This window comes from Oikopleura dioica, chromosome 1, assembly GCF_907165135.1.
Source record: "Oikopleura dioica chromosome 1, OKI2018_I68_1.0, whole genome shotgun sequence".
NCBI classification, from domain to species: Eukaryota; Metazoa; Chordata; class Appendicularia; order Copelata; family Oikopleuridae; genus Oikopleura; species Oikopleura dioica.
Genome location: NC_137291.1, coordinates 14,317,673 through 14,339,138, shown reverse-complemented (window position 1 = coordinate 14,339,138; position 21,466 = coordinate 14,317,673). Strand labels below are relative to the sequence as shown.

At 41.0% G+C, this 21,466-nt stretch overlaps 2 protein-coding genes across 2 annotated transcripts; one reads left to right on the top strand and one right to left on the bottom strand.

Annotated features, from left to right (window-relative positions):
- Window positions 1-750: 750 nt before the first annotated feature.
- LOC145712319 (uncharacterized) lies at window positions 751-20,880 on the top strand. Its single transcript, XM_081790004.1, has 15 exons — window positions 751-915; window positions 4,605-4,970; window positions 5,325-5,448; window positions 5,701-5,747; window positions 5,794-5,984; window positions 6,029-6,159; window positions 7,231-7,505; window positions 7,801-7,875; window positions 7,914-7,998; window positions 8,239-8,348; window positions 9,201-9,239; window positions 9,514-9,598; window positions 9,819-9,895; window positions 19,705-19,843; window positions 19,903-20,880. The coding sequence occupies exons 1-15, from the start codon at window positions 751-753 to the stop codon at window positions 20,319-20,321; spliced, it is 2,328 nt and encodes a 775-aa protein (XP_081646130.1). The 3' UTR covers window positions 20,322-20,880.
- On the bottom strand, window positions 11,170-13,010 carry LOC145702363 (gap junction delta-2 protein-like). The gene is made up of 6 exons (XM_081779588.1): window positions 12,938-13,010; window positions 12,633-12,745; window positions 12,515-12,587; window positions 12,275-12,469; window positions 11,435-11,560; window positions 11,170-11,388 (listed from the first exon to the last, which is right to left on the bottom strand). Exons 2-6 carry the CDS (start codon window positions 12,716-12,718, stop codon window positions 11,170-11,172), a joined length of 699 nt encoding a protein of 232 aa, XP_081635714.1. The 5' UTR covers window positions 12,719-12,745; window positions 12,938-13,010.
- Window positions 20,881-21,466: the final 586 nt, after the last annotated feature.

The window sequence follows — 21,466 nt, the reverse complement described above, 5'->3', positions numbered from 1 at the left end:
ATATCCTGTATTGAAATATATTGATTTCTCTTTAAATTATGATAGAGAGATACCCTTATTTTTTGACTTTTTTGAGATAAGCAAAATCTTTCATATCTTCCGCTGAATTCTTGATAAAAAAATAAGGGTGTCTCTATGTAAATTCTCGTAAAAAGAAGCTAATATATTTCTCTATTAATTAAGATAGAGATACTCTTACTTTATGCCTTTTTTCCGAGCGAAACAAAAGCTTTGATAACTTACCCAAATTATGGATAGAAAAAATAAGGGTGTCTCTATGTAAAACTTTCGAAAGCGAAATCCAAAATAAGTGTCATTTTCTCCCCCCCTTAAAAACGTCGTATCTTGCATTTCATTAGCAAGAACTGCTAAGATCCGTCGCTAAGCTCAATCAGCTTACGTAGAACGGATCACATTATGTGCCCAACCGGCCATTTCGCTGCGCTCGGCGAAATTCAACTCCTCTTCCGACTTTTCCGGACTAATTGTGAAGCCTTTCTTATCGATAGTAGTGGAAGAAGGACCCCTCTTTTCAAGTCAAGCCCATTTCCATATTTTGTTGAACCCAAGGTTCAAAAATAGAATATTTTTCATAAAAAGTGTATTCTCTTTCTTGTTGCATAAGCACTTGTGTCGATTATTTTTTCTTGTTTTCAACGCCGCGAAAAGTCCATCCACTCGACGTCACCTGAACACCCTCAGTACAACAAAGCGGGCTGCCTGGTCTTGGAGGCGCCTGAAAATGGCGATATGTCTTGCATGGCGAACGGGAAACAGTGCAATTTCAAGTGTGACCCTGGTTATACGATGGTCGGATTCCACAGAAAAATTTGCATGGGCCGAAAAGTTGGATGGAAACCATTCAAGCCCGTTCTTTGCAAGGGAGAAGATTCGCTCGAAATGGCGCTGATTAATGTAAGTAAAAATTAACCCATTTTCGTCCTGAGGGCCAAAATTTACTATTCGGCTTTTTTATCGGCCCCTACACCCTTAAAACTAAACTAAAAATTTATTTTTTTTATAATTTTCAATTCATTTTTTTTTCAGCTAATTGATTATGCTAGAAATAACAGAAAATATAACTGTAATGAGATGATTTATTGAAGCTTGGAATTAGCGGGTTACGAAAATGTTCGGCACACTCCACTTTGTGTCGGGGTCAAAACTTCGCACCTGGGAAGAACGGGCAGGATCTCCAGCCGAGCAAATAGGATGCAAGGGTCCCCCGACATGTGCTTACTCCTGCAGAGACTGCTCTCAGCGTAAAATCGGAGCTGCACTCGGCACGAGATGTATGAGCCATTGAGTAAATATGATCACAGGGCAGATTGAGCTAAAGATGAGGATCAATCTCAGCCGCGGATAAGCTTCAAATATGAAAAAATGGAAGACTCAAAATAAAAATTGGTCAATTCTTGCCTCATGGGGTAATCGAGGGCGTAGATTCCGATTTCGGCGTCAAAACTGACTTTAAAAGATCCCCACCAGTGGGCCACCACGGTTTTGGATGAAATGGTCCTCGCACGGACCAAAATTGTGAAAACCAGGGTTAAGGGTATCAAGTAAATATTTTTTAATTAATCTTACCCTACCGAATTGTCATTTTTAGCCGACCCACCAAAACACCTCAGCAACCCTCACCCTAACCCTAACCAAGAGTAGTCGAAGTGTAATCTAAAAATAGCTAAGCGATAGATATCTACAGTTTTTTTACTTTTTTCAAAACTTCAAGGCATTTCTGCGCGAAAGCTAATTTTTCGACTCTCGTGCCTCAGGAGGTGTATAAATTATACAGTATAATAACCTTTCTTTCACCCTTATTTCGCCAATCGTAAACAGGTTTTTTTTGAGGTGAACATAAATTGGTGGAGCGTTTTTGAAGGTGTTACAGACGAGATATTTCAATTCTCTCTTTTGCATCTTGTTGGGGAGAGTTTCTAGTGTTTTAAATAAGCTTTTGGTGTTATTTGCACCACTGGTGGTGGAGTAATGACGTCACAAAGTTCAAGGTTCTATTTTATAATGCATTTTGATGACGTCATAACTCCACCACCAGAATAGTTACTGACACCAAATTGATTAAAAATTAGTAATTTAATACCCGACTATATTCTGCAAGTTACGGAGCACGCTCACTTAAACTTTTCACTCACTTGGACTCGCGCTCATTCTAACCCGCGCTCATTTGAACCCGTCGGTTCAAGTGAGATTTTGGTTCAATCGAGCGCGAGTTGAAGTGAGCTTTCCATTTTGCGTGAGCGAGGGTACTGTATTCTCAGTGGACAGTCTTAGGGTAGTTTATAGAATTCCTTTTCTTTAATTTTCATAACTGCTAAATAAGAACTTTTTCTGGAAACTTCCAACAGTCAGTAACAATAGGCTTTTGTCAATAGGAAGTTACATATCACTGAACATGATTGAACCAGTAATATTCAATGCATTAACGTTTTAACTTTAATTTATAATATATATTATTAATATATAATATAGCAGCTAAAAGTTATCATGAATCGAAATTTAATTTGAAAAACGAAGGTTTACATATTCCAGGAATTCATTAAAAAGAAATAGATCTTTTTATCCAGGGTAAGGCCTGCTATCATCGGTATAATTCTAGAGCAAAAATAACTTTCTAGAGTTCATAAGTAAAGCTTACAAGTGGGCAACCGAAATTTTCTTCTTTCTTGCAGACAAAAGTCTTGTAGACAACAGACATTTGCAGGAATGCATGAACCTCCAAATTATCACCCTTTAAAATTGTACAGAATTATTTGATACTTCTATCAGAATGTAGACTAAAGTGACTTGAAAAAATTTCTCTATTATGTTACCCGGTGACAGTCACCGGACTCATTTTTTAATTTCTTTTTTTTTTTTTATTTTTATTTTATTTTATAATTCTTGCACTCATTCTAACTCCTCGCTCAATTCAACCAACACTCTAATTGACCGACGAGTTCAAACGAGCGAGGAGTTAGAATGAGCGCGAGTCCAAGTGAGAGAAAAGTCCAAGTGAGTGCGCTCCGCAAGTTACAGATCATAATTATCTTAACCCAATCAAAAGTTACAGAAAGTCTATGTCCGCCTCAAAAAAAAAACCTGTTAAGCTAAAAATTAGGCAAGATTTGTCCAACTTATATTTTTTCGCATTATTGTCAATAATTTATTGAGACTTAAACGCGGCTGAGCTTGATCCTGATCTTGGACTCAATATGCCCTGTGATCATACACTGTACTTACTCAATGGCTCACACATCTCGTGCCGAGTGCAGCTCCGATTTTGCGAGAGCAGTCTCTGCAGGAGTTAGCACATGTCGGCCGACCCTTGCATCCTATTTGCTCGGCTGGAGATCCTGCCCGTTCTTTCCAGGTGCGAAGTTTTGACCCCGACACAAAGTGGACAACCCCAAATGTTCGAATAACAAGAAAAAATCTTGTCTCGCGTTAAAATATTTTCTTCTCAAGACATTCTAATTCGCTAATTTACGTCTAATCAAAGAGGTAATCAACGATTGGTGCTCGAAAACATACCCTCGATTACCGGGCCCCGAGAGTGCCCAAACTACCGCCTTCTTCATCGCCAAATTTGCAAAAATCATGCAATCTAAAAAAACTCTCAAAATCGAAAACACACGTTTTTCTCGTCCGTTTTGTGATGTTTTAAGAAAAGCTCACGGTATTAGATAACAAAGAGGGCAACTAGTTATTTATTTACACGTTTCCTTCTCTCTCTATTTCACATAACAAAATTTGAAATGTTGATAAACAGAAGACATAAGGACCAACGTGGCCAGAAAATACGGAGACGGGGGCGAAACTAATCTAATCCGGTGTGAATTTTTGCCATTTTTTTTTCGTTGAAAAATTAACATTATGACACCCTTATTTTATGATAAATGTCTGTTTCACATAAAATAAGGGTGTCATAATGTTAATTTTTGAATAATAATATCAAGATAAAATAAGGGGGTGAGGCTCGATAATTTAGCTTTCCAGAACTCTTTTCTACGAGAATTAGCATAAATACACCCTTAATTCCTTCCAAGTTTTCCTTGAAAAATTAGCATTATGACACCCTTATTTTATGATGAATGTCTGTTCCACTTAAAATAAGGGTGTCACAATGTTAATTTTTCAAGAAAAGCTTCAATGAAAGAATTATGGGTGTATTTATGTCAATTTTCATAGAAAAAAGCTCTGGAAAACTAAATTAGCGACGCTTACCCCCTTATTTCAACTTGATATTATTCAATTACCGGTAGAGAAAACGTATTATTATTCTACGGATAAGGGAAAGTCAAGATTGCGGTTACCAAAATAAAATGACACTGTCATCAAAATTTGATCCTGAAAATTAACCCCTTTCAGCAAAACGAACACGTTTTTCGTAATTTTAAAAAGAAAGTGGATGTTCTTTTTGGAAAGAGCTTCTTGAAAAAAGGAGCTTAGAGAGAATTGCATGTAACAAAGTTGAAGTACGGCATTTCCGCTCGTTCTCTTTCTCTTTAGAAACAATTTCGACTTTGAGAGTATTGGAGATCGTTTGGAAAATTCAAGAGTCTTGGATTTGAACATGAATGCTCTTGCATTAAAAACTCCTTTAGGCGGCGACTACAGTCAAGGAAGACAACTCAATGCGACAGAAGCTTCTTATCGAATCGAAATTGAAGTCGGCCACTCCTGATTCCTCGGTGCATACAGTCAGCACTACAGAAACAGCTGCTTCGGTCTTCCGAAACCGACCATTGCCAAATTTGAAATTCGCCTCCGACGCTGGTCAAAAAATGGACGAACTTTTGAAGCAAAAGATGATCGCGAGAACAACGCCGAGAACGACCACTACTGCCGCGCCGTTGGAAGCTTTCTTTACCGATTTGCAAAGCGAGTGCAAGATCAAAAAAGGAACGTACCGACGGGGCAACGCGTGGAATCAGGGCTTCGATGGAAGCGTTCAAGTCAATCCTACTCAGGTAAATCAAAGTAGACAGCGCTGCGGACAGAAAGTGATAAATTGAGCAGTTTTTGCGGACAAGTAAAAGAACTTAGTTTTTTTGAAAAAATTGATTTTTAGAAATTTCAAAATACGATAAATAAAAAAAATAATAAGCAATCTTTTCTTTTTTCGCTTATCTTCCAATCACGTGATTATTTTTAAGTGATCTATCTCATCTTTGAAGACCGTTTATCATCATATTTACTTACAAAATAAAAGTTTAACCCTTCATTCAACCTTATAGTATTCGCAACGGATTTTGTTTATAAGGGTGTCACCAAGCTAAAAGCTTTCCTTTTTAGAACAAGCTTTGCTCACTTTTGTTTTTCAGCGCATCAGCGAGTGGACCCTCGTTTTGACCTTTTCCGCGCCCGTCACTTCCCTCGCTCTGCACCAAGAGCGAAGATATGTCCTCAGGAAGTCATCAGCCAACAAGCGCACCTATGCTATTACCGGTTTGTATATTTACTCAATCTCTTAGAAAGCCTTTTACCTTTCAATTAAGAAAAATATCCTATGGGGTTCCCTTAACATTTCGTTTTCAAACCTAGTCCCTGATAAAAGCAGACGAAAAAATGCTTGAAAAGGCTGTCATTTTTGCGTTTTGCCGCAACTCGCCTTCTCTAATCGTAAAAACGTTATTGTTATGCTTGCCTCGTGTTTCTCATCGCATCTTACTTTCAATATTTTGACATTGTGGTTTTCAGTTTCGTCCTATCAAAGCAGCCAACTCTTCCCCGGCTATCCGCTTGAGGTAACTTCTATAAGCGTCTTCGCAGGCTCAGCTTCTTTTCTTTCAGGTTGATTTTACCGCCAAGCACATGAGCTTTGTCGATTTGGACGTCGAGGCAGTCCTCTATTACGATTGCGCCAAGGCCGTTGTCGAGAAGAAGCCAGTTTCGTTAGGTTCAAGTCCCTTCAGTCGACTTTCGAACAATCGATGGGGCGTTCGATCTACTGTTGCTCCTAAAACTACCGCAGTTGCTCCAAGGTTGAGAGAAATTCCTTTTGAGGGATTAAAATTTTCGGATTTAGAAAATTCGCGGCGATCGGGGAAATTTACACGGGAGACCAACTTTCCGACGGTGTTCAACATTGCAGCGCGTGGGAACCAGCCGGTCGCCTTCCTGGCACTGGACAGGTTTACCCACGATGGATTTCATCAGGTACGACTTCTCTTTTCTGAATCTAAGTTCAAAGAATTTAAAGAGTGATACCCTTAATAAATTTGAATATTATCATTATAAAGCCATTATAATTGATAAAAATAATGAACTGAGACCCTTATTTTCGCTAAAAACAAAAACTGTTAGAAATCACGTTTATGAGGTGTACCCCCTTATTTGTCAATAAAGATAAAAAATGATGCTTTCAGTCTTCAAAAGCGCCGTCAGATACGACTACAACGAAGTCATGTCGAAATCTCTCCTGTTCCTGAACGCCCAACGCTCTGGAGCACTTCCTGAGGTATATTTACATAGTTGTTTTAGCATTTCAGCGAACAGAAAACAACTGTCTTTGCGTCATTACTCTCGATAATTCTCAAGAACCGAGCCAACTTAATTATCGTTAATTAAAAGCTAGTAGCAAATTCTCGTATTTTTGCCAAAAACAATGTTTCATAACCAAAATTCAACACGAGCGCAAATTCACAAGTGCTGCTCTTTTCAGAAGAAATCATAATTCATTCAATCGAAATTCGAACTCTAAATAAAAATATGGCCATTTATGAACCGCTCTAGCTTGTCAGAACATCGCCGAATGACCTGTAAGCCTGTTTTGAGTAAAACAACTTGAGCACTGAGAAATTCCACAGCTTTAGCTGGGAGTCTCTTTTCTAAAATTCGTTTAGTAAAAATTAAGGGCGGCGAGTTTTTAAGGGAGGGGCGCTAATAAAGCAAGACTTACTAAAGTAGGGTAGATTTTCATAACTCAATATTTTCAGCTGACCTCTTATTTGTCTGATTAATTGGACTCGAGAACCTGAGAAGAAAGCCTGAGTCAGGGTTTGACAAAGCCTAAACGAAAAGCCGCGTAGCGGCTTTTAAAACGAAGCCGCGAAGCGCTTCGCCAGAATAAAAAAATTGCAAAAGAAATTATGCAAAGCCGCTTCGCGGCTTTGTTTTAAAAGCCGCTACGCGGCTTTTCGTTTAGGCTTTGTCAAACCCTGACTCAGGCTTTCCTAACAGATTGTCAACCTCAACTTGAAATATCGTTTATCAATTTTCGTCTTTTAGAGCAACTGGAATTCGATCCCTGGCGAGGCGACTCTGGTCTCAAGGACGGTTGTTTGGAAGCAGTTGACCTCTCTGGCGGCTGGTACCACGATGGCGGCCACGTCAAGCACGCTCTTCCCACGGCTTCTGCTGCGACGATGCTGCTTTGGGGAATGATCGACTACAAAGATGCTTACGCCCAGTCCAACGAATTCGAGTTTGCAAAGAACCAGCTCAAGTGGATCGTGGATTATTATATGAAGGCGCACACTGGCAAATTTGAGCTCTATGTCCAGGTACACCCTTATTTTTAGACCAAAAGGGTCCCTTATTTACGAAAAAGTATATTTTTAAATTTTTGAATTTTTAAAAAATAAGAATTGAGCAAAACGAGAACATCTGCGCTTTCTATTTTTTGATTTACCAAACACGTGACTCACTCAATTATCTTGTTATATAACACAACATGGGAAGGTAGCGATAGGGGTGCCTAATTGAGTAAGTACGCGTTTCGGGGTGGCACATGTTTAGAACGCGTTTTTAGCTCCGGCGCGGGGCAAGGCTGGTGAATATTGAACAATCTTCGTTTAGGTCGGCGACGTCAAAATTGATGACAACTACTGGGGCAGGCCAGAGGAGATGAACATGGACAGGCCAGCTTTCAAGGTGACCCGAAATGAATTTCGCTTTTTCAACCCTTTTAGATCTCTCCAGAATACCCCGGCTCGGACATTGCCGCAGAAATCGCCGCCACTTTCGCAGCTGCTTCGATGGTTTTCGCTGACGACGGTAAGATCATTGACTAATAAGGCCACCTGGACTGGATCTCAAGACTCCTTGGAGATTTACCGCGGGCGAGATGTTCCAGGCGTTACGAAATCCTTTGTATGCGGTTTGATACCAGCCACAGGATTTTCGTATTAAAACATACACGTATTCTTGTAGACTTAACTTAAAAGTTTGCAAGTTCAAAAACAAAGAGTTCACCTCTATTATGCATTATGCAACTCAGTAATCGCTTGTTTTTAGACGAGTTGTACGCGGCCAAGTGCTTGGAACACGCTCGAGACTTGTGGGAATTCGCCTCTACTTACCAAGGCAGCTACAGTGCGCACATTGAGACTGGCGAAAAATTCCAGGTAGATCTTCGTCCCCCTGAAAATCCGCAACCCGGATTTCCACATGTCATTTCCGGCTCAAGGGTTTCCCTCAAGGGCCTCCCTTAAAATACATCCCACGTGACTTAAATTGAAATGAAGGATCTCGTCATAAGATGATTTAAAAATTTTGCGGGCCCGGAAATCGTCAAAAAACTTCTTGTCTAGTTTTGAAGAGCTCGTCGAGACGAGTCGAATGATATATAAAACTCCAGATAATTTTAAGATTTTCCGCCAAAAAAGTGATAAGAAGGTGTCTTATCAAAAATTTTCTGACCGGCGCCGTTTTTGTTCTAGAAAAGCTGAGGTGATGCTTGACCCCGGAAAATGATCCTCATGGTCTGTTCTATTCCGGCAAAAATTTCAGCTCGTCATCATATACCCAGCCGAGTTTATCATTAAATTTCATTTTCCAAGGAAAATGGGACTGTAAATTGGCCAGAAATTAGGAACGTGCAGCGACAACAAAATGCACTACTTTTCTGATTTTTCGCTGATAAGCACAGCAGGATATCTGAGGACGAGCTGAAATTTTTTGCCGGAATAGAACAGACCATGAGGATCATTTTCCGGGGTCAAGCATCACCCCAGCTTTTCTAGAACAAAAACGGCGCCGGTCAGAAAATTTTTGATAAGACACCTTCTTATCACTTTTTTGGCGGAAAATCTTAAAATTATCTGGAGTTTGATATATCATTCGACTCGTCTCGAAGAGCTCTTCAAAACTAGACAAGAAGTTTTTTAACGATTTCTAGGCCCGCGAAATTTTTTTGAAATCATCATAAGATGATTTCCATTTTTCCGAAATTTTTACGAAAAAACTTTCCATTTTAGAACCGATTTTTGAATAATTCGGCTCACGCTGAGCCATATGTAAGTTGGGTGGTTTCGACAAAGCTACTCGCCACTTAGAATTATAAGATTCTCGATAGGGCTTATAAAAAAGAAACGCTTACATGCTACATGCAAGACTAAAAAAAAGAAAGAAAGAAAAAGGATTGATCAAAGAGATTGAATCTGATTATCCTTTTTCTCTTTTTCTTTCTGTAGCCACCGTAACATGCCATGCTCCGTGCGGTTCGGATTTTCAGCTACATTCATTTTTTCTCATTCTTTGAAAATTCCGCTTTTAAAATGTCGATTTTAGCCTGAGACTGGATACATGGATGAGTTGGTTTGGGGAGCTCTTTGGATTTACAAGGCGACTGCTGACAATTACTACCTCGATCAGGGACGGATTCAACACTGTCACAGTTTTGGCGAAATTAAGGCTTTCCAAAGCGATAATAGAAAATACTATTCTTCCTTGTGGGATCATAAGCATTCAAGGCAGGTCTTGAAATGAAGCCAAGGAAGCAGGAGTTCCAAGAAGCTCTGCATTTTCTAGAGAGAGGCTGCACTAGACTATCCATCCATGCAATTTTGATAACAAGTGTTTGATCCCTTTCCAGGCGGAGCGTCTTTTCTCCGAACACGGCTTCTACTCTCCCCGAGTATTTAGCTGGGACGATAAGCGAGCTGGCAATTTGGTAAGTGCTCCCGCTTTTTAATAGACTCAAGCTTCTATCTTTCGATTATCGATTATGAAAATTTGAAGAAAGAAGAAAGTTTTGGGTTTAAGTTTATTTAAATTTTTACAAGGAAAGAAGTAGAAATAGTAATTATTGTTTTCTTTGACTATTATTCTTTTTTGATAAGGAAGTATCATCAAAGCACAAGGGTTGGCAGAATTACGGAAGCCTAATAGTAATAATAGTAATAATATAATAATTTAATAAAAAATGATAAAAAGAGAATAGAAACAGTTGTGCTTGCGACAGTAATTTCAAAATTCTAGGCACGCAGTAGTTCAAACAGTAGCTCAGTCGACTGTAGTTTTCAATAAGACCCTTGATTGGTTGTGAAGGTGTGGTTTTGCCCTGCGGCTTGCGCCTGTATCTTGGTATCGGGAAATTGAAATTGAGTAATTTTAGAATTAATGTAATTGGTTTTTATACTTATGCTGTTTGGTTGGAGATAGGAAAAAGGATGGATAGAATGAACTTTGAGAAGCTTGGACAGGGGCCCGTATTGGGCCGGCCTCGGGCGAGAGAGGGGGTAAGACGAGGTCACGTGGTTTTTCTTTTCAGGGCATTTTCTAATGCCCAAGTTTTAAATAACCAAGGTAGAGAGTTTGTTTGTACACGTGAGTAGGCAGTGTCCATGATACGAGGTCACTCGGGGTCAAGTTAAGGTCACAGGGGTCACGTGATGAGGAGCCAATCAGACGTAGTCGTCGCCCGCCCCGTTCGTCCCCCTGCGTCCCTTCTCATCAGGCCCAGCGTTGCCCACCAAGACCCGCTTCTGGTCACCTGATTTGCCCTTTTGCAGCGCCATAGATTGCTTCGGCTTTTCAGGGCTCACAAGTTTGTTGAAGAGCGCCGCGCTTTTCTTTTCGGCCCCGAGGCGCGTTCGCGGTTTTCGCGATTGATTCTTTCGCTTCTTTTCAAATGATTGTGAGCCCGGTATCTTGTTGCTGGCTGCGAGATTGGGATTGGTCTGATTGTCGATCAAACTCTTCTTGGACTTGGTTGAGCGGTTGAGCCCGGTCGCGCTCGCGCCACTTGCGCCGAGGGTCGGGATGATCGGCGCCGTCGGATCATCCCCTTGATAATCTACTTCCGTGAAAGGAAAATTCATTTGCTTCAGTCAGATGCTCAGACTTTCCAATTTCTAATTGGACTATTTCTCGATCAAACTACAGAATCTTCTTGTTTTCTAGCCAATTTTAAGGGTGTCATCAATGATGACTCATCATACTTATCTAAGTAAGAGTTTGAGCACTTTCCTGAAGCTTGGCTAGTCGCTGCCTGTCCCTAAGTTTTCGATGGCGCCTCGCTATCCAATGCCAGGCCAGATATATCAGCTCCGTGAAGTTTAAAAACATGGACAACAAGGTGATGCCGAACATGAAATGGATAAAGATCGTCTTTTCCGTCGGCCTGGAGGAGTAGCAATCCACTGTGTTTGGGCAAGGATCGACCTAAGGAGATACCTCTCTAGCTCTTGAATTTAGGAGGTGGACTTACTCGGCATTTGTACAGTTCCGGGACGCGGAAGCCGAAAAGTCGATACTGTAATAATAGAAAGGCACATTCGATTGCTGCTCGCAGAACAACCGACATGGTGTAAATCGCAAAGTGTTGGAAAAACGCCTAAAATACAGTCAGTTACAGTTCATTCAAAATTGAATTTTGCCTTCTTCAGGAGCTAAATAATGTTTTAACCTATGTTTTGGCGGGATAATATAAGGGTATCACAATGTAAATGAAGGAAGAAATGACGACTTAAAATCCGGCTTACAATCAAAAGATGCTTGGCCTTAAAATTGAACAGCGTTTTAGAAATTGGAGAAGGGATTACTAGCGATGTTTACGCTGACCACTCAATTATGGTTGATGGAACACGGCCCCTTTGACAAGGAAAATAATTGATTGGACGAGTAAAACATCGTATTAACATTTTCGTAATTAGTTTTCTAAAATTTCCTTTGTTTTAGACCTATTTGGATAGGTTTTCTTTATCAGATCGCGCGCAAAAATAATTCATAAAAAAGGAAAAAGTGAGTTTCCTGAAGTTCTAAAATAGTGCTCCAGGCATTTGAGGGGTTAATAAAGCGGTGGAATTTGGAAAAGAGTTAAACAAAATTAACTCAAGGTGAAACTAATTAGAAAATCACCAACCGACGTGTAGTTTGCTCTAAGTTGCCTCCTTACGTTGCTCTCGAAAGTGACAATTTCAGAGTGATACCCTTAAAATCTCCAAATTTAGAAGCAAAATTCGCAAAAAAGCGCTCCCACGTAGTCAAAGGTTAAACCCCTCGGCCGGCTAATTTCCGCGATCTAAATAAAGCACCAAAGTTGACTAACCTGCTTGTCGTCATCGTCAGATTTGATTTGGTACTTGGCGGGTAGCTGGACGAGTTCCTTGCCGGGCGAGTCGTTCTGGCCCGGGCCGAGGCCCTTTGGACCGCCGAACTTGGATTGGCGCCGGTTGCGTTTTCCCTTGAAGTCTTCGCCCAGCTTGTCTTGGAGCATGAGAAGGTTTGCCATTCTATCTTTGCCCTAGGAACTAAGCTCAAGCCCTTGGTCGTTGTAATTTCGTCTTACCGGCGAAACTTCTTCTTTGGGTTTTTCTTTCTTTGCTCCTTTGCCTCCATCGTTTCCTTTAACCTTGTGCGCACTAGAGAAAATAGTCTTAAAGGCGAGAAAAGAAAGGGTTTCTTACCTGTAGACCATGAAGACGATGGAAGGTGTGCAGACAAGGATAATCTGGAAACTCCAGAATCGAATGTGCGAAATTGGTGAGAACATGTTGAAACACACATTTGTGCAGCCGATCTAAAGTTGACCAATAAGATTTCAAGGGAAAGGGTCCTCCGAGGTTCTGATTGGTTCAGAAACAAAATGGGGCGCTCTAATTGGCTCAGAAGCAACTTGTGTTTCAACCAATCAAAAATATCAAATTGCTTTTTGAGAAGGCTCGAGTTGATTCTGACTGTACCGAGTGAATCATACAGTCAGTTACAGTACCTGTAAGGTGTTGCATTTGAATTCGGACTGTTCGTCAGAGTACACCCTGTCGCCGACCGAGGAGACGACGACAATTCTGTGGCGGGATTTAACCACTTTGCCGACTACTAACAAATACAGTCAGTAACAGTCAGTTGATACTGGCTGTATCTAATTTCGATAATTATTCGCGGCTTTGGAGTGAATTTTTCATCTCGTCTGATAAATATTTTAATTTCTTCTAAACCACTTTCAATATTGAGCCAGCTTTCGAGGAGATCAATTTACTGCTTGAATCAGACAGAAATGTCACTGAGTTCGATAATTGAACGATAAATTATTGAGGATAACTGATGGAACGCCGCGCGCCTGGGTTAAATCCTGCTCCTGAAGATGATGAGGAACGTGAGCCAGAACTTGCCGATAAGGGTCGAATGCTGGTTAACTTTTTGAAGCCAACGCTCGACAAAGTGCCACGACATAAGTCACGGGGATTGGTCAGCCGCTAGCGACCACTAGAGGGCGCTAACTCGTCGAGTTCTTCTGGATATTCTTCTTCGTGGTACTCCCAGTTGAGTTTGTTCGGATCTAGTGGATTGTCTTTCGAAGCCGTTACAGATCGATTTCGCGAGATTACTATCTTTTTATAGCTTGCATGAAATATTCACGCTGCATTGGTTGAATATTCAACAAGCAGATAAATAATCGCTTGAGAGCATTTGGAGTTAAATGGGGCCTCTTTTAACAGAAAATCAGATTCTTCTTTTGAGCCAATAAGAAGCCGTCATTCTTCATTTGGGCCAGTAAAAATGATCGGTCGAACATTTGGTTCATATTATGGAATGGATTGTTCTTTCAAAATCCTATATTTCAGCCAATAAGAATGCTTGAATCTTAATTTGAGCCAATAAAATTTGTTGATTCAAAATTAGATTCTAAGAAGCATACCAGCTGTTTATTGCCTCAACTTTCGAAACAAGGAAAAGCGGATCGGTGCTCGCACTCCTCCAGCAGTGGGAAACCCGCCCCGAGGGGAAAAGTAATTAATCGAGCAATGGTCGATGCTTTTGAAAGAGCGTTTATTAGAAATTCGATATTTGGAAGGAATTAACCCGCCGACGCGCTGCAACTCTCGGGACTTGGTGACCTCACGTTTTAATCGCCCGCCGGGTAGATAAAAACTGTGCGCTATCTCCTCCTGAAGAATATTTGGGGCGTACGCAATATCGCAATCATCAGTGCATCGAATTTTTGCGATAACACTACTAGCTGCCCTTCTAAGCTCAAAGCGTCTCCCTAATCAGTGATTACAAATTAGGGATGAGCTGTTTGGTGGACACCTGTGTACTGAAGTGATAGCCGTAGTTTGTCTTAATAAATCATAATCTGCTTACTTATTGTCAAGGGCCATAAAGAGACCCTACCTCCAAGCGTCAATTTATCTGGGCGCGTGCCGCACCCCTACTAAAACCCTCACTGGGCCATTACGCTGACACGCCATATGGTTAGAGGTTAGATAGGAAGCGGGCCCCTTAAAAGTAGTGCTGAGTTTTAAGAAAGGGATCCCCATAGAGGGAAAAAGAATCGATTCACGGGCCTTGCGGCTTACATTTTCGGGAAAAGATGTTTTTAAAAAACGGTTATCCGATAATCGATCCCTCAGGATCCCCCTTTTTATCGCCTTCTGACGAATGTGTATATTTTTCCCAGAAGAAAGTTTAAATATTAAATCTTCTGAGCACAAAAAGTTTTGAAACGATCAATAGAAATGCTAGAAACTAAGTTAAGGTTCTAAGTCGTGTATAGACCAACATGGATCAAAAATAACAACCCGCGATGGTTAACAATTAACATAGGTCATCCCCTTGTTACCAGGATAAACGTCGGCGAAAATCTGAATTTAGCAGGATAGACCCCTGGCAAAAGGGCCCCCACGTTAGCAGCATAAACTTTGGCAAAAGGGTCATTGTTAGCAGGGTAAACTTTGGCACCAAGTTAACAGGGTTAAATGAATCACCATTGCTTTGCCTCACGGAGCGGGTTTGATTTCCGCCGCTGATTTCACGCTGGAGGCGCTCACTTATGATTCACCTACCCTGTTAATTGAGTGCCAAAGTTTACCCTGCTAACAATGACCCCTTTTGCCAAAGTTTATGCTGCTAACGTGGGGCCCTTTTGCCAGGGGTCTATCCTGCTAAATTCAGATTTTCGCCGACGTTTACCCTGGTAACAAGGGGATGACCTATGTTAATATGGACAAGGGTTATTTATATTTCAGCTGCTCGATGGCGTTGTTGTTTGATCCACTCGCCTGCGGCCAGAGCATTCACTATCATATTAGCAGACTGCTCTGCATTTACAATAGTGACCCCCTTATTGTCTCGAAGCGAAAAATAAGACTAAGGGTGTCACATTGTTAAATCAGCGCGAAAATCTGTTTATACGATTGCTACTCCCTTAAAATTGAGTTGAATGAAAAACTCCCTTACTGTATCAAAATTGAAAAACAAGGCAAACTCGCCGACTTTTAACTCATTTTTGCAACGTATGCAAAAATTATTCCTCCGAGGATAATTCGCGTTAATTGTGTTAAAGGACTTTTTATCCTTAACACCGCCCGAGGCGAGTTAACTCAATTTTCTCGAATCGGAAGACGCGGTAACCAGTTTAGTCGATGATCAACTCAGCCCGTGTGTGTAATCTGGTTGCCGAGCAAGAAGTCAGGCAGAAGTAGAAGGCGTTACTGTAACTACTGACTACTGAGATTTTGCCTTGCGAATTACACTCTACTTAGCGGTGGTGCCCAAAACAGGAGCTATAAAAACCGCACACGCAGAGAGCTTATGGGCAGGAATTAGGGACGAACTGGCGAAATGTCAGACGACACTCGATTTGGAAGTGGCACCTCAGTGACGCTGTTTTTCTCGACCGACAGCGCGGAAACATTTCCGAGAGAGCTCCAAAAATCCATGTCGCTCATCACGACATTGGATAATCCGATATCCGCTTTGGTGTTCCTGCACGAGTTCTTCTCCGCAAAAGCCAATTTGCGGTATTTATTCGATTCAGTTTGGTTTTGATTTTCTGATGATTCTTTTGAGAGCACAGTCTTCAAATGACTCTTGTCTGTGAAGCATTAAGGGGCTCCTCCTATCCAAGGCGAAATAATCGGGTAAAAACAGAAGGGATGCTTAACGCGCCGGCTTACATAAAACCCCTTTTATTCTGATTAAACAAAATCGAAAATACCTAATTAGCGATAGGGTAGCCCTATCCTCCTCCCCTTCGTTTTTCCTGGCTTCTTCGGGAGAATCTCTGAACGGCTTTCCTGAAAATACTTTTCTTTGCGGCGCATAATGCCGCTGGAAGTTCGCCTAGCCGATCATTTTTAATCATTCGAGAAAAAGAAGCAGGATCAGCTCATCCGATCGATCCAACTCTGTCTCCACTGCTGAGAATATTACTCTTTCTTACTCTCCGATAAAGAAACCGATTCCAATCTGAAATTACAGAATTTTAAAATCTTCTCTTTAAAAAATCCAGAAAAGAATCTTCTATCTAAAATCTTCGAAAAATCTTTTAAAAAATAGTCAAATTATTATTTGAAAAAGATATCGTTAGCCACGCCCTTAAAACCTCAAACAAGTTGATTTTTATGAGATCAAAAATTCAAGAGTCAACTTTTTCGCGTTGATTTTTGAAGCTTGTTATTGACATACATTAACTCGCCAAAATAAAATATGTTTTGATATATAATATATCATATCATATACATTAAGGGCGTGTATCTCCTTAATCCTTATGAGAAGGAGGCTGCTTGGCTCATTGAGTCGCCATATTAAAAAAAAGGCTTACTCAATATTAGATATAATGACTTCGACCCGGTGGTTTGACAGAAGGCGATGTTCACGATCATATATAATCGCTCTGCATGTTCATGTAACCTACAGTCACGTGCAGAGCCTCTTCAAGAGTTCGCTTTTGAAAAACTTGATTTGCGAGTTCGAAAAAATAGAAAGCGCGCGGGCATAAATCCTCCAAACTCATCGAAGTGAACCCAAGCCCGAAGAGATTAAAAAATTAATCACCAAGTACAGTAATACCTCTCGCGCGAATTGGCTGGATTAAATATTATCCTCCGGCCTTAACTTTTAAGTTGACTATTATTTGCTGTCTCATCTGCGGCCGGGGCGGGCTTTCTACAGCCAGGCTGAATAAATCCTCGGAGATGCAAAATTCATACTGCGCCATATTGTGCGGAGCATAGAATATCTCTCTTAGTTTCTGCCTGTATATACAGGCTCACGCAAAATCTGCACGACTCGTTATCTTTTTTCTTTAGAAAATTGGTCGTTTACGTCAATAGGTTAAAAGAAATCAAACTTGTCATTTTTTGGTCACTTGTTTGGAAACGGGTTAAAATTTTCAACCCTTCGAATCGAATTCGCTAAAAAGATGGTTAATTTTTTCCTATTTTAAAAAATTATTTCTATTCGAAAAAAGCAAGAATCACGACTCAAAAAGTTCTAATTAGCACCTGAAAAGAAACATCGACTTCCTTAACCCGTTGACGCACGAGCGTTTTAAAATTGACACGGCGATGACAGAAAACGTAACGTGCTCGCCGATCTTACCCAACATGCGTGACAAATAAATGTCATACGCGAAATTAAGCCTAACAAAGAAACTTTCCACTTTTCAAGCACACTTTTTCTCTGGGTCGTAGGAGAGAGTTGTATCTTTACGGGAGCACTCAAGATGCGATCCTGGCAACGCCTTTTGTGGCTTTGCGAATAAGGGATTAAAAATTAACTTGCTTGAGGCTTGAGAGTTGTGGCTCTGAGCAGCACAAAATAGGCTTTATTTTTATTTTCTCTAAGAATCTAAAATATCAGTCTCAAAAAAATGGTCGAAAAAATCAAAATTAGTCGCCGAACAAAAGAGAGTAATTATGCATTTTTAACAAGCGGCGCTCGAATTTTCAGAATTCAAAAAAGAGCCCCTTTGTTTTCTTCTTTTTTTTTCTCCGTGGATTTTGCTTGTTCTCTTCGTTGATTTCAACAACTCTCTGTTTTTTCGTTTTCGTTTTCGTTCTCTGTCTTTTTCCTTCTTTTTTTTTGATGATCATCATTTTCAGACCTTTTTTTCGTCTTCTTTTTTTGCAGGGTGAAAAAGCGCGCTTGCGCCCCAGGGCACGTCGGTACTCGCTCCAAGGCGGAGACTTTGGAAAAAGATGGTGGTGGCGCCATTGTGCGATGCCAACAACGAGTAGTAGCAAGTTGCGGGCACGCCGCACTCGCTTTCTCAACTTGCCGGCGGCGCGCTTGTGCGAATTTATGTCTCGCAAGTCTGCAGCGACTGATTTTGAGGATTTCGCGTTTGAGGTTGATCATCTGTTCTCAAGGGCTGCTCTTTCTGTTGCTCGTTTCTTCGCTGATTTTCGGGCCTTCTGGAGCGTCGTTTTTTTTTTGTTTCTGAAAAGGCTTTGTCAGGAGACATGAAAAATTTAGCCTTGGGCGGGCGTAAACTTGGCCTGAGGGGAGAGCGGCTTCTTTTGTTAAAAAATCGGGGCTGATCCAGGTTGAAGATCAGACGAAGCTGAAGTGGAATACAAAGTGGATTGAAAAGCTCATCTGGATGATGATAAGCGGCGTGTGCCCAAATGCGTGTGCCCAAATTTTTAAGTGCTCTGATTGAATTATCGATCTAGCCGGGAGACTACTATCCACTACAGCACAGAGTACAAAGGCCAGATGCGCTCAAAGTAGTTTCAGGTTTTAAGCGAATTAGCGAAGCCATTTAATCAGCGATTAAGGGTATACACCGCGCAATATGCTCTTGAGAATAAAGTGTTTCGGGGGAGATATAAAACTTCAAAATCGGCACACTTGTAAACTCCCACGGAAAGTTTTAACAAGGGCGAAAATTAAGGTGCCCCGCAGCGCGTGTAAGAAAAATATTTCGACTCAGAAGAGAGTGCTCGAAAGTGCCTTAATTTTGCATTGATTGTTTGACTTACTGAGTGGCCAGGAGAGCACGTATTCTTGTTCAGCGGTTACACTCACGCGCCTTGGGCGAGATTACAGTTCTGAGTGAACAGAAAATTGACAGTTCCTTATTTTTCCGATCGAGATCGTAACTAATCGATTTGGCCCATCCATCATGTCTTCATCCCACTTGTGTGTCTAAACGCCAATCTATCCTGACCCACTGCTGAAGGCTAGCGGTCTGGCCATATAGGCCATATGCCCGGCAATATTGGATAACAATAACTTTTACCCCAATAAGCGCTTCTTTGAAGTTGAAGTTGATCCGAAGCACCTTCTTTTTTCAGTATTTTTTACTTGAGGAATTTTTCAGATCTTCTCTAAGACTTGATATGTTTCTGGATGCTCTCTTTGAACTAGAGGCAGTACTCAGGGTTGAGTAGAAAAAGAGCGATACAAAGGAGATAAGGAAACAATGCGCTCAAAAGTTGAAAGTTGTAATTTTGCATCTTCCGAAAAGAATGGCTTGTAGGGATGAATAAATGCATGGGGGGGATTGTTGTCTGTCCCTTTTCCAAAATCATCATCCCCCTCCTTGTTTCTTTCCGAATGCGGAATTCGCCGTGAATTTAGTTTTAATATTTATGCGTTGCAGGCTTAATCTAGCTGATCGCTAAATTGCTGCATTATTTAGCGGGCTCGCTTGTGTCCGGCTGACATGTGTGCCTAAACATGTCCGAAAGCCCTGACATTTCTCCTTTCCCAACTTCCTAAAATGGTGTAGTAATGTGGTTAATTAAGGTTTTGCTGGCCAAGTTCACCGGGAAGAAGGAGTACAAATCGCAGCTGAACCAGTTCCTGAATTGGCTAATGGAGTCCGCCTACCGAACCCCCAAAGGACTCATCTACCTCGATGATGCAGCCCCCAACCGACACGCCGGTAAGTCGCCAAGCTCATTTATATCATCTAAAACGACTTACTAAATCTTTCCATTTCAGCCAACGCGGCCGTAATCGCCCTCCAAGCGGCTTCCATCTTCACCGATTACCGCACGATGCTGACCAAGTTTGCTCAGCAGCAAGTTCATTACATGCTTGGCGATTCTGGCCGCTCCTACGTCGTCGGTTTCGGCGTTAACCCACCGCAACGCGCTTACCACCGAGGAAGCAGTTGCCCCGACGTGCCGAAGTCGTGCTCGTGGGAGCAGATGAAATCGACGCGAGCGAATCCTCAGGTGCTCTTCGGCGCGCTCGTCGCTGGACCGGATCGACTCGACAACTACGAGGACAGACGGGACAGACGATTCAACGACGTCGGCGTCGATCACACCGCCGGGCTTTTGACAGCCGTCGCTGGGTTGAAACAGGACTCGCAAAAGGCCAGAGGGTTCAGAATCCTCGGCTCATGGAAGGGCTAAATAACCTTCTTCGGGGCTCTTAAGGGTTTCAACAACAGTTCTTAGCTTTTTTTACTGCTAGAATCTTTGTTGAGACCCCCCTTAAGGGGGTAGATATCATTAATCGCAATTTTTAAGCAGACTCCTCTTTTAAAGTTAACATAATGACACCCTTATTTCATTTCTGTAAAGTTTTCAAATAAGGGTATCACTTCGTTAATTTTGAAAGAAATGAATGCTAGATAATCGCGACTAAAGGTGTCTACTCCCTTAAAGCAAGCTTTCTAGCGATAGTTGCACTTTGTGGAATTATCGCTAGAGAGCCCCTTATTCGAGGATTTTTTGGAATAAGATGATTAGTCTGATTAATAAGCAATTTTTACGTTACGAATTATTAATCGAAATCTCCAAAAACTCGACTGTAAATATTTTTTAATTTAAAAAGCGAACACACACTCAGAAGAAAACTGACACCTCGAAAGCCTCTTTTGTACAACGAAAAAAAAGAAAACGAAATTGTGAATAGAAATGCTTTTCACTTTTTCTTTCAACTTTCCTGTAAATAAAACAAAATCAAAACCTCTCAAATACTGTTGATGAAGTCAATGGGTCAAGTTTTGACGGTGATATTTGCGTCAATTGTTTCACGTAGATACAGTAATAACACAGTAGATACAGTAAAATGAATCAAATATGAGCTAAAGAAGCAGATTAAGGTTAAAGCTGTTGATTTGAAAAGAAGAAAAGAACTTTTTGCGGCTCCTTTTTAGACGTTCCATTCACTACTGGTACTTCATTACTGGAAAAATTAATTTTGGAAAAACATCAACTTTCAGAAGAGTGAATAAGAGCCTTTTTGGAAATGGAACGTGAGTTAGTACGAGTGGAAAGAGCTCCATTGAATGTTGAAAGCGAGGAAAGTTGTTGAATCGCGGCGGCGATTGTTTCAAATTCAAGTGAGAGGTACTAGTCGCCAACTCTCTCGAAAACCGCCAAATGATTTTCGAATGCGGAGTTATTCTATCTTTCCCTACGCTACTCACACTGAATACACGTTTTTTAACAAGACTCGTCGACGTTGATTTTTCATGTTTCTTGTCTATTTTTGTCTTTTGACGGAGAAGATAAGGGTTTCAACTATCTTTTTAAAAAATAAAATAAGGGTG

Excerpts from the sequence above, each read along its gene's own strand:
- LOC145702363 (XM_081779588.1), bottom strand. The coding sequence starts at position 12,718 with ATGTTCTCACCAATTTCGCACATTCGATTCTGGAGTTTCCAGATTATC. Across the intron at positions 12,470-12,514 it reads CCAAAGAAGAAGTTTCGCCG|GGCAAAGATAGAATGGCAAA; the intron begins GTAAGACGAAAT and ends CTTAGTTCCTAG. Across the intron at positions 11,389-11,434 it reads CGGAACTGTACAAATGCCGA|GTCGATCCTTGCCCAAACAC; the intron begins GTAAGTCCACCT and ends GTATCTCCTTAG.
- LOC145712319 (XM_081790004.1), top strand. The coding sequence starts at position 751 with ATGTCTTGCATGGCGAACGGGAAACAGTGCAATTTCAAGTGTGACCCT. Across the intron at positions 916-4,604 it reads TCGAAATGGCGCTGATTAAT|GCGGCGACTACAGTCAAGGA; the intron begins GTAAGTAAAAAT and ends AAACTCCTTTAG. Across the intron at positions 7,999-8,238 it reads GATGGTTTTCGCTGACGACG|ACGAGTTGTACGCGGCCAAG; the intron begins GTAAGATCATTG and ends GCTTGTTTTTAG.